The following is a 14,733-nucleotide window of genomic DNA, read 5'->3' as shown; positions in this document are numbered from 1 at the left end:
TGGGACAGCCCATATGATGTCATGTCTTTGGAAGCTTCTGATAGGTTTATTGGCAACATCTGAGCTAATGAGAGACACACCTGTGGATGTATTTTAAGGTACACCTGAAACACAGTGCTTCTCTGTGTAACATCGCGGGAAAGTCTAAAGAAATCAGCCAAGATATCAGGAGGAGAACTGTGGACCTGCACAAGTCTGCTTCATCCTTGGTGCTATTTGCAGATGTCTGAAGGCGCCTCGTTTATCTGTACAAACAATTATACACAAATACAAACAAGATGGGAATGCCCAGCCATCACAGCGCTCAGGAAGGAGACGGCTTCTGTGTCCCACAGTTGAACGTGCTTTTTAACCCAAGAACAAAAGCCAAAGACCTTGAAGATGTTGGCTGAAGCTGGTAAGAGTGTGTCTGTATCCAGTGAAACGAGTACTGTGTCGACACGGGCTGAAAGGCCACTCTGCCAGGAAGAAGCCATTACTCCAAAAAAACATAAAAAAGCCAGATTAATGTTTGCAAATGCACACAGGAGCAAAGACCTGCATTTCTGGAGACGTGTCCTGTGGTCTGATGAAACTAAAACTGAACTGTTTGGCCATAAAGACCATCGTTATGTTTGGAGGAAAAAGGAGAAGCTTGCAAGCCTGAGAACACCATCCCAACTGTGAAACACGGCGGTGGCAGCATCATGCTGTGGGGTTGTTTGGCTGCAGGAGGGACTGGTTCACTGAAATAGATGGCATCATGAGGAAAGAACATTATGTGGCAATACTGAAGCAACATCTCAAGACATCAGCCAGGAAGTTAAAGCTTGGACACAAATGGGTCTTCCAAATGGACAAAGACCCGAAGCATACTGCCAAACTGGTTACAAAGTGGCTTAAAGACAACAAAGTCAATGTTTTGGAGAGGCCAGCACAAAGCCCTGATCTCAATCCTATTGAAAATTTATGGGCAAAGCTGAAAAGGCAGGTGTGAGCAAGGCAGCCTGCAATCATGGTTCAGTTACACTAGTTCTGTCAGGAGGAAATTCCCACCAGCTACTGTGAGAAGCTTGTGGAAGGACGTTTGAGTCATACAGGCAATGGTACCAAATACTCGTGAAATGTATGTAAACTTTTGACTTTGGAGAAAGTAATAAAAATGCCTTAAAAATTCTCTCTCTCATTATTTTGGCATTTGGCAAATATAAATAATGTTGGTAATCCTAACTGACTGAAAACAGGAGAGCTTCATTCTGATTTCATGTCAGACAAAGATGCATGTGTGTCTTTTTACAGTGTTTGCAAACTTCTGGTTTCAACTGTATATAACTGGTTAATTCACAGTGATGTGTGCACACTCCCCTGAATCCCTCCCCAATCATGTAGTTGCTGGATGGGGGGAATTATGATAGCATTAAATGAAAAGGCCCTGATGGCAGTTAATAAGGGAGGAATCAGATTAGTTTGTTCCACAGAAGAAACTAATCAGTATAGATAATCCATCAAACACTAGTACACAACACTGATTATTGTCTCATGGCTGTCAGCAGTGCTCAGTGGTAACTTTTCTCTGTCTGTGTCACTGCAATGTACCTCCATGAAATCATGTAACACAGTAGGTAAATATTTATGAATATTAAATCTATAACAGAGTTGGGACCAGTTCACCACACAATCAATCATTTAATCAATCATTTTAAAAAAAGGGACATTATATTAGTGACCCTATGCCCCACAGCAGCCCAAACTGAAGGATTTAATGGTTGTTAAAGGCACTGAGGGGAAGGGTCCCACCAAAACAGTAATAAATAATAATTAATGCTGGATCGATATCAATACAATATTTCACGGTGAACCTGATATTGTGCCACAGTCCACTGTCTGCGGCCTTACTGCTGTATAATTTCAGACATGTTTTTTAAATCAGTGTTGTCTGAAAATGAATCTGTTTCTGAACTGATTGAATTATGGATGAACTGACTCCAACATCAGTCTCATCATACAGTTCCAGACTTTTTAGATTACGCAGCTACGGACCACACAGGAGTGTGACAGCTCCCACTCATGCAGTAATACAAAGTAACACTATTTGGCTTTGTTTTAAACAAGTCACTGATACATCCTAATCAATCGTTATATGAAAATATACCAATCAATATTATGTGGAAAGAAATTTCATGTAGATGGCTAAATGCTTGTGATTAGAGGTGTCACAATATACTGGCTTTCACCATTACTGTAATATTTGCACAAGTGTGATTTTTATTTATTAAGTACGCTTCAAAAAGTGGAGTTAGTGTCTGTTAGAGTTCACAGATTTGTGTACCTTTGTTTTGCTGGTAGTAGAACGAGGCCATGTGAATGCACCCCTGTGACCCCTGTGACCCCTGTGCCCTTACTGCCCTGCAGCTCTGCCTGTTTGATTCTTTGCACCAAGAATTTAAAGATTAATATCAGGCCCATTACAGTCAACAGTTGAATCTTTCTCACATGCAGCAGATGCTTCCTTTGGTAACAGCATGTTCATGCTAGCTAACCTTTGGGACTACAATCCCTCCTCTCCTTTTGCTCTTCATATTTATATTAATTTAGATTTTATTCTTATTGGTTTGAGATGCTGTAGTTTAATCTTACATGTTTGAGGATCTGGAAATACCACAACAAGGACATCTACAATAAAACACTTTGTCATCTGAATAGCAAATTTGCACACCTGAACTCAGGTAGAAATGGGAAGGACGCTGCCATGCCAACACATAATGGCTCCACACTCTTTATTTACACAGCTGGATTATTCATGTGTCATCTGACTAGCTCCTGCACCTGTATATCTTTGTGCTGCAGACTTGTAAGAGGATATCATTTTGAATTTGACAATGAAATCCTCAGTGTAATGTTTTACATCAATTATCTGTAACATTTCCAAGATGGTTTATAATAAATAAATACAATTAATAGTTTTCAGATATGATCATTTTGCAGTAAGTAATAAAGTCTGATATTGTGACATCCCCAATTCAGATGAAGTAACAGAGAGCAGAGTTCTGATATTTACAGCGTAGAGTCACATAGCCAGAGTACTGAATCCAACATTTCACCCATTAAGAGGTTTAATCAGGTTTTCATGTTGACGTGTTTGTTAGAAGACATGCAGAGCTTCCATGCACAGTGTCACTGCAGTGTTATTCAAAAGCTCTTCTCTTCTATATGCATGTTTGGTTGTTATAGCTGCATTTCAGCCAACATGCTTGTGCATCATCCCACACTGCCACCTATTGGCCAGTCATGGGAAGTTGTTTTTGTTATTTTATTTGTTGACTGTAACGGACCAGATCAGGATCAATCAATGCTTGCAGTAGTGACAGTGGATCTGTTATTGGTTTGTTAAATACAGATTTCTCTGGTTCAAAGGTCAAACGCATTGTGTCCAGCTGAGTGGTCATGTTTGTAATGAAAAATTGGTTCATAAACAAAATTTCAATTGCATTGTCTTTTTTTTTTTTGTCACGCCTAAAGAGGAATAAAAACATCTTGACCGAGGTGCTTATAATTCATGCATGAAAGAGGTCTAGAGGCTCTGAAACGCTGAACACACTGTGTGGACCAGGCATCAGGCTATGTGAGACTACAGCTGCAGACAGAGGACGAGATTAAAACAGGGTGGAAACGGTGTGAAAGAAGGCAGTGCTACTGGAGTCTTGCAGAGACAGGTAGGGAAGATGGCTCCTGGGCATGTTGAAGCAGCAGCTGCATGGTGGTCAGCAGGAGTGAGATCCATCTCTCTCTCTCTCTTTGCTGGGTTGCAAAGGTGTAGATGAGAAGAAAGTTGCTGTGCATGGTCAGCCTGATGTCCATTCCTTTTTCTCTGTTCTCTCTCTGTCCCTCAATGTTTCTCTCTCTCTTTCCCCACAGTAGGCAGAGGTGCAAGCTTGTGAGAGGCCGGTAACTGGCTGATGTGAGAGTGCTTTGATTGGAGATGGAGAGGCAGGAGACGTAGGAGTCTTGGTGTGTGATGGAGGACTAAGGTCCGGGTCAATTTTTCAGGACTACACAGTCAGAGACTGGTCCGTAATGACTGAAGATTTGGGCAGTTTCGCAAATGACTGGGAACTATAAAGATTTCCAACTACTGGCGCAACATCAATAAAGGAAAGCTGTAGTAAAGGTAATATGCCCGCACAGATCCTTCAGTATCACAGTCTGACAGTGTGAGCATGAACTAAGGCTAAAAGAGACTTTTCATGACCTACCTCGTCTGACCAGGTATGGTTTTGTGTAGTCCCAGCTCTCGTTGTCGTTCTTAATAACATTCAGACGTGTTGGCTGTTAACACAAACATGAGAAAGAAAACAGGTTCAGGATCCAGCTGAAAGCATCTCTGATACCAGGGATAGTCCTGGATTAAGCACAGAGAGAACATGCATCAGCGTGCAGTGCATCAACATTTCCTCCCATGTGTCTGTACCTCAGCACCGATTACTATCTGCACAAACTGAAGTCATTCATTCGGAGATGGGAAACTCATGTTTCCAGTTCCAGAAAGGTTGATCCAGAGTTAGTTCACCTTCAGCGTGAGTAGTACACAGTGGAAACGATGGCAGACATTCTCTGCTGACCCACATCAGCTTCCAATGTTACTACCAGGTCACATGTCAATCAGCAGTATTCTTCACTCTCATTGGTAGTCACTTCAGTCGCTCACCTGGAAGTTGAGAGATGTTTGTCCCCCTGTAGGACTGCTCAGTGACATGTGATGAACTGGAACTTTAAAGCTTTCATGTAATGCAGCACATACATGATGTGCTTTTTGCTTTTTCATACTGTAAAATGTCCTGAGGACAAGCAAACTGACTGTGTGATTCAAGGGTTGTAAGAAAACAGTTTAGTGGAGGCTGCACGGGTTAGTTTGCAGTAATGCAACATATTAACAGGTACAGGGCAGGTGTGGTGTTCACAGTCACAGTTAAACTGAAGCTGATGATTCACTCACTGAAATCCTTTATAGTGTGCAGGGGCTGGAAAACAGCCATGACACACTGCTGGCTGAATCCACAGAGAGCAGCAGCACAGATCAAATGATCACAGATCAAATGATCACAGATCAAATATCCATCGAAATCATTGTGACTTATTTCTGAGCAACCCCCCCACCCCACCCCCCTGGTTTGTGTTAAACATAACACACATTCAAGCTGAATACATTCAATAGAACTTAAAGTAAAATGAAGCTTATATTCCTTTAAATGTATTTTATTATTATATTAATAATATCAAAAATACAAAAGTAGCTGGTAGAAATGAACTTTTTACTTTTATACTTTGAGTATATTTCAGAGCCTGTACTTAATACTTTTACTTGAGTAAAGAAGTTGAATCAGTACTTCAACTGGTAGCACTTTTAACACAAGTATCTGTACTTCTACTTAAGTGATGAATGTGTGTACTTCTGACACCTGTCTGGCTGTCTAAAACAGGACACCTGTTTTAGGCTATTTGTGGACTTTTTCAAATCTAATTGAAGTCTAAGTGAATTCTGTTTTTATGTTTATTCGTTACTTGCTGCCAGACCATTCAACACCACCGAGGCTACAGAGAATAAAAACTAAAACTTTTTTACAGATGAATTTAATGAAACCTTTTATCATCATCATCCATCAGATCTTCTGTGGTTTAATGAGTTGATGAGTCAGCATTGTTCCAGCTTTCATTCCTGTTTTCAAATAGACGTTATGAATGTGGGAGATCTTTCCTACTTTTACTGTTCAGTGCACGGTTGTTAGATGTGGTTTTCTGCTCTACGTGACACGCGGTGTGCTTTATACAGCGTGCCATCACTCACCCATTCGCACCTGCACTTTTTTCTACACCCAAGTGTTCTCTAACATTCTCACACATCAGGGAACAACTCGGGGTTCAGTATCTTGCCCAAGGATACTTTGGCATACAGTCTGGAGCAGCCAAGAATCAAACCAACGACCTTCTGATTAATAGGTGACCTCCTCTACCTCCTGAGCTACAGCCACCCCAAAATGGTTAAGCCACATACACATCCATACAGAGCTTTTAATCCTGAACTGCTGTACTGTGCTTTTCCTCTGTCACAGTCATGCTGATTTTGCCTGCAGGCTGTATCGTCAGTAAACTCTTCATATTTGTGTCACAGTATAGTTTATCTTCCTCAGCTCTGTTATCAGTACATTTATCCCTGTGCCAGGTCAGAGGCTTCTAATCCAACCCTTTGGTGTGTGTGCACTCACAGCTACAGTAGACTGGGGAATCCTGGGTTAACCAGCTTCACGTGACCCTTTGCCCTGATTACTGAAGTTAGGGTAAGTGAATCCAGACCCTGGGTATGGTGAACTTACTTTGTAGTACAGGGTCTCTGTGCCAAGTGCATTTATGACCACCCCTGTGTTCAAACGTGGTGTTTGTGAATAAAAACGATGATGAACACAGAAGACAAACAAAAATCACCACACGTCTCACTGTCATTGCCCACCGGAGTGTGGATACGTAAGTCCCCCAGTACAACAATGAAGGCCCTGGCTGGGGCACCCAAGAGCACCCAGGACCTCTGAGACAGCTGCGGATCCATTCCCTGAAACCGAAGGGGTAGGGAAACCCACCCTTTCTTCACCGAGGCAAACACCAATGTACACACTCCCCACGCCGATGAGGTGAGCCCAACTATATCTAACCAGTATCTCTAAACCTCACGAACTAGCTCAGCCCCTTCCACCAGAAAGGTGACCGTCCATGTGCCTGTAAAGCCCGTTTTTGGCAACAGGAGATGGAATCACCAGTTAGCCTAATGTGCATGTTTTGGCTGGATTATAAAAATGACACACTGAAGCTTTAAAATATTAGGAAATATTAAAGCTGTCATAAAATATACCAAAGGCTCCAGACAGCCCTGCCGTAGAGCGCCACTGGAGAAATAGGAGATGGATAATAACATCTCCACCTCTGTACTATTATTCATCACATCAGTTAAACAGGATGCTGTCTCCTGGCTCCTTGTGTAAAGATGCAACAACAGCACTGCTTTTTTATTGCATCAACAGCTGTTTTTGTCACAGTGCAGACAGTCTGAATTATCACACTGAAAGCAGTTTGAGTGGTTTTTCCAGCTAGTGGCAAAGATTTTCAGAGTTGATCCATAACTTGGCAAAACACATTGGACTGTTATGAGAATCATGTATGAGATTGATATGAGACCATTATCACAGGGCATTTTCACTGTAAGCAATGGACCAAAAAAATGAGCCAATCAAGAATTAACCCATGATTCAGAGCTCAGCTTCACTTCCTCAGACGTGTTTGTGTCTCTGTCTTTCTGTCTGCCTTTAGTGGGAAGAGAAAAAGAAAATATGCTGGCTGTTGCAGTGATGCAGGAAGTTCTATGACCTGAAGTACTTCTGCACCTTATAAATGATCATAGGTTAAAAGGCTCATCATTCTGATTGCTAGAAAGCTCATCCAGAGCTGGATTTTAATGAAGGTGAATTCACATTTACATCATTTTTAGTATTCCCTTAGATCTGGAAAGCTTGTTATTGAGTTTGTTTCAGAAAGCTATCAAAACACATTTAAGCTGTAACAGAAGATCACGTGTCCTGACACATTATCAACATTATTGGTAACTTTAGCAACAATCTACCAGAGAGGCATGACAACGGCAGTAATGAACTTCAAACCTAAACCATCTCCTTTAGGTGCACTGAAGGGTTTTGGGCTTTCAGTCTCATCACTGCTCTGTGATGTTCACTAACCCAGTCTGACCGTGAGGGAAACGAAACAAAAGACCTACATCAAAAACCCTGCAGCCAAAGCACATCAGTGCTGACGGCACATTAACACTCTTTGACTGCCGCTGCGGCTGATGTTTCTCTTACCCTTGCATATTCAATCTTTAGTGTACAGCAACCAGCATAGATGTCGGCTCCGTTCAGAGCTGCTTTGGCCTTCTGAGCACACTGAACTGACTCAAACCTGCAGGAGCTTGGTTAAGGAGAGGACACTGCACATTCAAACACAACGATACACGTTAGAGGACTTTCATGTGCCGGACACTTTCACAAAGCAACGTTGAATAACTAATGAAACCACGTAGAAGCAAGGGTAATATAGCACCTAAATAATTATTGTTTAGAGTATTTTACAATTTGAACAAATTACTGAAAGCATGCTCACTGCTACAGTACAAACACTAACAACGGTTTGTGTGTGTTTGACCATGAAATAAGATAAACCCTACACACAATCCCATTTACATTTTGTGACCAACAAGAATGCAAATGTGGGTTTCTGAACAAGGCTAGCAGTGCTTCCAAACCACAACATTGATACAGCATGAATGTTATGAATATTAGGAAAAACATGTCGTACATGTTAGCCAATGAAAGCTTTTTTCTGTGGATGAATATCAAGAATTTACACACAGTCCCCCGTTCAGTAAGGATACTCCACCATGGCCTGGATTCCATTTCGTTTAAAGATGACGATCCGTAGCACACTGCCAATGGGGTTACACACGGTGTACAGAACATCCTGCACCGATATGGACAAAAAAGGACAAAATTCAACATTAGGCTTAACCAGGTGAGGTGTGTGTGTGTGTGTGTGTGTGTGTGTGTGTGTGTGTGTGTGTGTGTGTGTGTGTGTGTGTGTGTGTGTGTGAGAAATTACACAAAATAGTTTATAAAATAGTTTCTTGCTGGCTTGTTTTTTTGTGGTCTGGGAGCAGGCAACGTCTCTGTGGGGATGGGGTTTGGGGGAGATGACAGGAGGAGAGAAGCTGCAGAGAGGCGTGTAAGACTGCAACTCTGTTTCCTGGTCTCAACCCTGGGTAGTCATCACTGAAGTAGTTAAGTAAATCCTTGGTGGCTGGTCTCCTGGGGTGGATGAGATTTGCCTTGAGTTCCTGAAGGCCCTGGATGTTCTATGGCTGTCTTGATTTATACGTCTCTGCAACATTGTGTGGCAATCTGGGGCAGCACCACTGGATTGGCAGACTGGGGTGGTGGTTCCCATCTTTGTGGTCCAGCTATAGGGGATCACACTCTTCAGCCTGTCCTGGAAGGTCTATGCCAGGGTGCTGGAAAGGAGAGTCCATTAGTCGAATCTTAGATTCAGAAGGAACAATGCGGTTTTCGTCCCTGTCGTGAAACGCTGGACCAGGTCTTCATCCTCTCAAGGATATTCAAATGTGTGTAGAAATTTGCCCATTCAGTCTACATGTGTTTATGGACAGAGTTTCTAGACATAGCCAGGTGGCGGAAGGCTTTCACCTTGGTGGCCTCTGTTTTTGGCAGATGATGCGGTCCTGTTGGCTTCATCAGGTGTGGTTCATCTGAGCGGTTCATAACAGAGTGTGAAGCGGTGGGTATGAGAATTAGCACCTCCAAATCTGAGGCCATGGTCTACAGCCGGAAAAGTGTGGAGCGCCCACGCCAGGTCAGGGAAGAATTTAAGTATCTTGGGGTCTTGTTCACAAGTGAGGGGGAAAGGGAGCGGGAGATTGGCGGACTGATTGGGTCAGCAGCTGCAGTGATGTGGACACTGCACGGGTCTGTAGTGGTGAAGAGAGCTGAGCGTAAAAGCACATCTATGTCCCTACCCTCACATAAGTTACTAGCTTTGGTAAGTGACCAAAACAGTGAGATTGTGGATACAAGCGGTGGAAATGAGCTTTCTCCAAAAGTTGGCTGGCCTCTCCGTCTAGAGACGGGTGAAGTGTGCAGTCATTTGAGACGGGCTCAGAGTAGAGCTGCTACACCTTAACATTGAAAGAAGCCAGTTAAACTGGGGAGGTGACTGGGGAGAGGGAGGTCTGCGTTTCTCTGCTTAGGGTGGTGCCCCAGTGACCTGGCCCCGGATAAGCGGAAGAAAAATGGATGGATGGATGGATGGTTTCACTTGTTCTGTTAAAAATAAAAAACTAGACTACAGTTCGATTTGTGCAGAAATATATGCGCTGCCTGACTCAATAAATTGTGTGATATGTCAGCCAACAAAAAAAAAATGTGGGAGCTAAAAAGAGGAACTATTTGAATCACTGCAGTGAGCTGCTGAATCAGATTAGACAGACAAAATTTGAGATCAGATGGTGTATGTGTGTGTGTGTGTGTGTAGGTGTGTACTCTGATTACCGTTGTTATAGGGTAGAGGGGATTCTGTATGGACAGCAGGAGGACTTTGTTACCACTGTTGGGGTTGTCGGCATTTGTTGGCCTGGTGATTCTTTTGGATGTGGAATAATTAAAGTAAGCCTGTTGGCCTGAAGAACAAATGAAAAATATGAACACAAAAAGTATTTAAATGTGTGTTACTAATCAAGTTCATAATTAAACTATTACAGTAAAAAAGCTGGGAATCAAAAACCTGCTATGTATACTGGCTCCTTGGCTCCACAGGACACACAGCGGTCAGCACTCTCAACTGCAGAGAATTCCACCAAGGCCTGACGCTTGAATGGCATCATCATCACATAACTGAAAACACACACGAACATCTGGATAAGACAGTCATGAACACTGCAAACTAGCTTCACTTTATAGAACTAAATTTGATGCGTCACTTCTCAGAGTAGCCACACTGTAACTCCAGCACTGAGGCAATCTCAGAACATCATGGTGTGCTTCACTATCGCTTCTCAGCAAACATCAAAAGAAATGGGTTGCTTGTGTGACGCCAGTAACTTTTAACCAAAGGCTTTCCAGTAGTTACAGATAGGTTTTCAGACAATAACACAGTCTTTGTAATTTTGCCTCTGTACACCACCACAGTGGACTTCAAATCAAATCAAGGGGTTTAATAAAGTACTGCATTAACTGCTGAGGAAATACAACCACTTTTATGCATAGTTCCCCATTTTCAAAGGCTCAAAAGTCACTGGACAAATTAACATAGTTTTAATACAAAGGTTGTTTTTAATACTCCTTTGCACTCAGTGATGGCTGGAAGTCTAGAACCACGGGCATCACCTCTGTTGAGATGCTTCAGTTGCTGCTTGTCTCTCTTTAGTTTTCTCCATCCAACCTTCAGTAAAATGAAAATCAGGCTTTTAATTTAAGTGTTCCATTATATTTGGATCTTTGACCTTGTGAGACTGTACAAAAATGGCTGTAATTCCTAAACAGTGAATTCAACACTTCTGTTAAACTCCAATTATTAAAGCTTCAGTCACTTCTTGATCATTTAAAATCTACTGTGGTGGTGAAAAGAGGCAAAATTACAAAAATTGTGTCATTGTCCAAAAACAAATGGACCTAACTGTACTGAAATCAAGTAAATTACTCATTAAAGACAAAACAACCTGAGCAAGAAGACACTCGATACCACCAGCCTGTGAACTTTTCCTGGTTAGAACCCCGCCAATTAAAGACGAACTTTCCCAGGGTCTCAGTTTTGACCCTAACTTAAGAGGGGAAAACTGTATTTAGCAAACAATATCCTACATAATGCAAACTCTCTAAACATTTGCAGTCAGCTTCATTTTTTATTTATTTTTTGCACCAAGTAGTTGTTAGTTAATATGTTTAACCAGGATGGCTGCTCATTCATTGTTTTTAGATAACCACCTTAATTTTGATGTACAGTACCAGTCACAAGTTAAAGTTACCTCATCGGTGAGCATGTCCAAACTTTTGACTGGTACTGTAAGTGAAGTGGCTGGCATAGCTACTGTGTGTAATTTAATAGAGGTGGCAACAGCAATTAGCAACCCAGCTGCTTACATACAAAGAGAAGAACTCACCATAATCAAAGCAGTTTTCAGTAAGAAACACAGATGATCACAGAGCCAGCTAGCTCATTCAGATGTGTTGGTTGTTGGGTAACAGACATTAAAAGTTAATAAGGATTTGCCTCTGTAGCACCAAAAGTGTGCAAATCCTATAAAATCCTATTTTAACTCAAGACCACAGAGAAGAAGCTTTAGTAATATCAACTCTGCACCACTGAATCATTTTTATGTCGCTCTCTATTAAGTTGACAGTAATATTTGTATTCTTCTTTTAAAAGAAATACAATAACTAGATGCATCATTTTTAATGTAATACGTGTATAAAGTTAAATCTGAAATCCTCAAAGTCAAACTGACATCAGCTTCTAGCACAGTTTCTTCCCCGTATTCTATTTGTACTTTCAGACCCAGGTGAAATAATCAGACTGCAGTGTTATGCCAGTGTAACTGGTGAGTAGCTAATGTATAAAGTACAGTCCACCTTAGGTTAACTGTGACTCAAACTGTCACTTTGGTGTAAATGTATCATCTGTGTACTATATGTGTAGCTGTGTCTGCTGTGTAAGGACATGTAAGTTACAGATACCCACAAACCAGACGAATGCTGTACACTTTGGCTGCTGTCTCACCATATGGGTCCAAACTTTTCCAGGGCATCTATCAGGTCTGCTTCCACCACAGCCTCACACAGACCCCTGACATGCACCACAGGACTGGGAGAGATACGATGGGAGTCCTCGCCATTGTCCTGCAACACACAGTCAGCCACAGTTATTCAAATCATGATAATCTACTGTATTCTATTCTAATCTATTCTAATCTGTAGCTTTTTGTTTTTACACACAAAGGGTTCCAATATTGACCTCTGGCCTAAAAATAAGAGAAGAATTAAAAATTAGTATCAGAAATTCAAGTCTTATTAGAGTTTTTAGTATCAAACACAAAAACTTTTTGATTTAAAAAAAATTATCTTTACATCAAACTTAACCAAGCGACACATTTTTAATTAATAACAGAATTACAAAAGACACAAATCCTGTGTGAAAATCTAGAATGATGTAATATTCATTTAGTGTACAGGAAACAGTGCATACGAGGGTGCATGGATGAAATGGCATATTCAGGCACATGAATCAAAAGATTAATGGTCGTGGGGAGACAGACAGACACCCTCTCTATTTTTAAGATTAGGCTTCAAACTTTCCTTTATGATCAAGCTTATAGTTAGGGCTGGATCAGGTGACCCTGAACCCTCCCTTAGTTATGCTGCTATAGGCCTAGGCGGCTGGGGGGTTCCCAAGGCCCTTTTTCCACCGACGGGGTTCCGGTGCTGGTGCCAGTATTTGAACCATTCAGCGTTTTTTCCACCGCGAACACACTCGGTGCTCTCCCGAAAAACGGGTTCAACTCGGGCCCCGCAAACTAGCTGGTCTCAAACCACAAACGCGTGACGAAAGCGGCAGAAGGGCGTGACTCTGCTGTCTCAACATCAAGTTTTCTACCATATTACATGTGTATTACAGGAGAAAAGAGAAGCGATTTTCACGGCTGTGAATTAGGTTGGGCTCTAAGGCTGAACTTGCTGCTTTGTATCAGTTCATATCACAGATAAAAGGACACAAAGTGCGTACTTGTCGTCTTGCTCTAATCCTGTCTGTGTTTCCCTCTGTGCTGCACAGACAAGGACCCGCCCACACTCAAAGGATCAGTTCACAAAGCGCGTTGGAATCGCAGGCTTGTTCTTAAGCGTTTCGCTGGTTCATCGAAACCGACACGAGCACCGGCATGAGCACCGGCACGAGCACCGGCACGAGCACCGGCACCGGTTTCTTTTTCATTCACTCTTTTTACCCTGCATTTAATCATTAGTCATTATTCATCTCTGGCTCTCTTCCACAGTGTGTCTTTTGTCCTGTCTCTCTATCCTCAAGCTCCAACCAGTTGGAGATTCCCAAAGGTGAAGGTCAGAGGTCAGGTTTTCTGAAACTCATCAAACTTCACACACTTGAGTTTAATATAACAGCAATTTGACCCCTCCCCCTTCCCCCCATTACAAGTCCAACACAGCCGAGCATTTGCACCCACTCGGTGCTGCTCTTGTGATGTACAGTCTCTTATCTTCAGGGGCACGAAGGAAATCAGATGATTTAAAATGCTCTTCAATGGGGAGGTGTGGTCCAGTTCTTTATTTCTTCATAAGTTTTTCATATTGCTCAAAGTTGTTCACATCCTAACAAAGATACAATAATGCAGAGTCATTACTGTATCTACAGTCATTATGCACAACAATTCATTTCTTAATTTTATATATAAGCCCTTCATAAATCCTGTGCACCGCAGTCTATTTACCAATATAAGTAAAGATAATACATAAAAAAAACTGAAAAACTTGGAAATCACTTTTTGGCACAACACTGGAAAACCTGAAAACACTGCTGTCACCGTGTTTTGTGTACAGAGGTCATCCTGCTTCCCTACATACGCTATGGTATCACCTGGACCTCACTTCTGCACCGAGGGGGACACCCCCCCCCCGGACCTCGATTCGTCTTTTAGCGACTTTTGAGACAGCCGACAGCAAGTTTTCTTACACAAAAGTGATGGACACACATGTCCATTCACATATATGCAAATAGACTTATGTGTCTATGGTAGAGTTCAGCTCCACACCTGTAAAGTTTCCTCACGAGAGCGTGAACCTGCAGCAGCGCCCACAGCAGACACACGTGTGCACCATCTTTCTTTGTGCACAGACTTCTACATTGTTGAATTTCCTCGTGAGGAATGAATGATATTATTTCTACGGATTATGGTTTTTCCATGCACGACTGCTGGCTTAAATATAATTCCATATTCATCTTATTCATAATTGGAATTTGCAGTTTTCCAGCGAACACTCTCTGTCTTCATTGGAGGGGCAGGGTCACAAACAGATTATGGGGTCACATGCAGGCCAGGCCCAGGCGGAGAATTTTTTTGGACTTTCTGACTCATTTTATTTCTCT

General features: G+C 42.0%; 1 protein-coding gene across 1 annotated transcript in view; it reads right to left on the bottom strand.

Moving 5' to 3' along the window:
* The window catches only part of LOC115777540 (heterogeneous nuclear ribonucleoprotein L-like), a 53,945-nt gene that overhangs the window by 14,649 nt on the left and 24,563 nt on the right, over nt 1-14,733 (bottom strand). The window contains 6 exon segments of the mRNA XM_030725471.1: nt 4,233-4,305; nt 7,878-7,974; nt 8,447-8,532; nt 10,134-10,261; nt 10,366-10,475; nt 12,358-12,476. Of these exon segments, the coding sequence (XP_030581331.1) occupies nt 4,233-4,305; nt 7,878-7,974; nt 8,447-8,532; nt 10,134-10,261; nt 10,366-10,475; nt 12,358-12,476 (613 nt within the window).

The sequence above is a fragment of the Archocentrus centrarchus genome, unplaced genomic scaffold (assembly GCF_007364275.1).
Source record: "Archocentrus centrarchus isolate MPI-CPG fArcCen1 unplaced genomic scaffold, fArcCen1 scaffold_55_ctg1, whole genome shotgun sequence".
NCBI classification, from domain to species: Eukaryota; Metazoa; Chordata; class Actinopteri; order Cichliformes; family Cichlidae; genus Archocentrus; species Archocentrus centrarchus.
The sequence above is the reverse complement of the archived record's forward strand: the minus strand, read 5'-3'. Positions and strand labels throughout refer to the sequence as shown.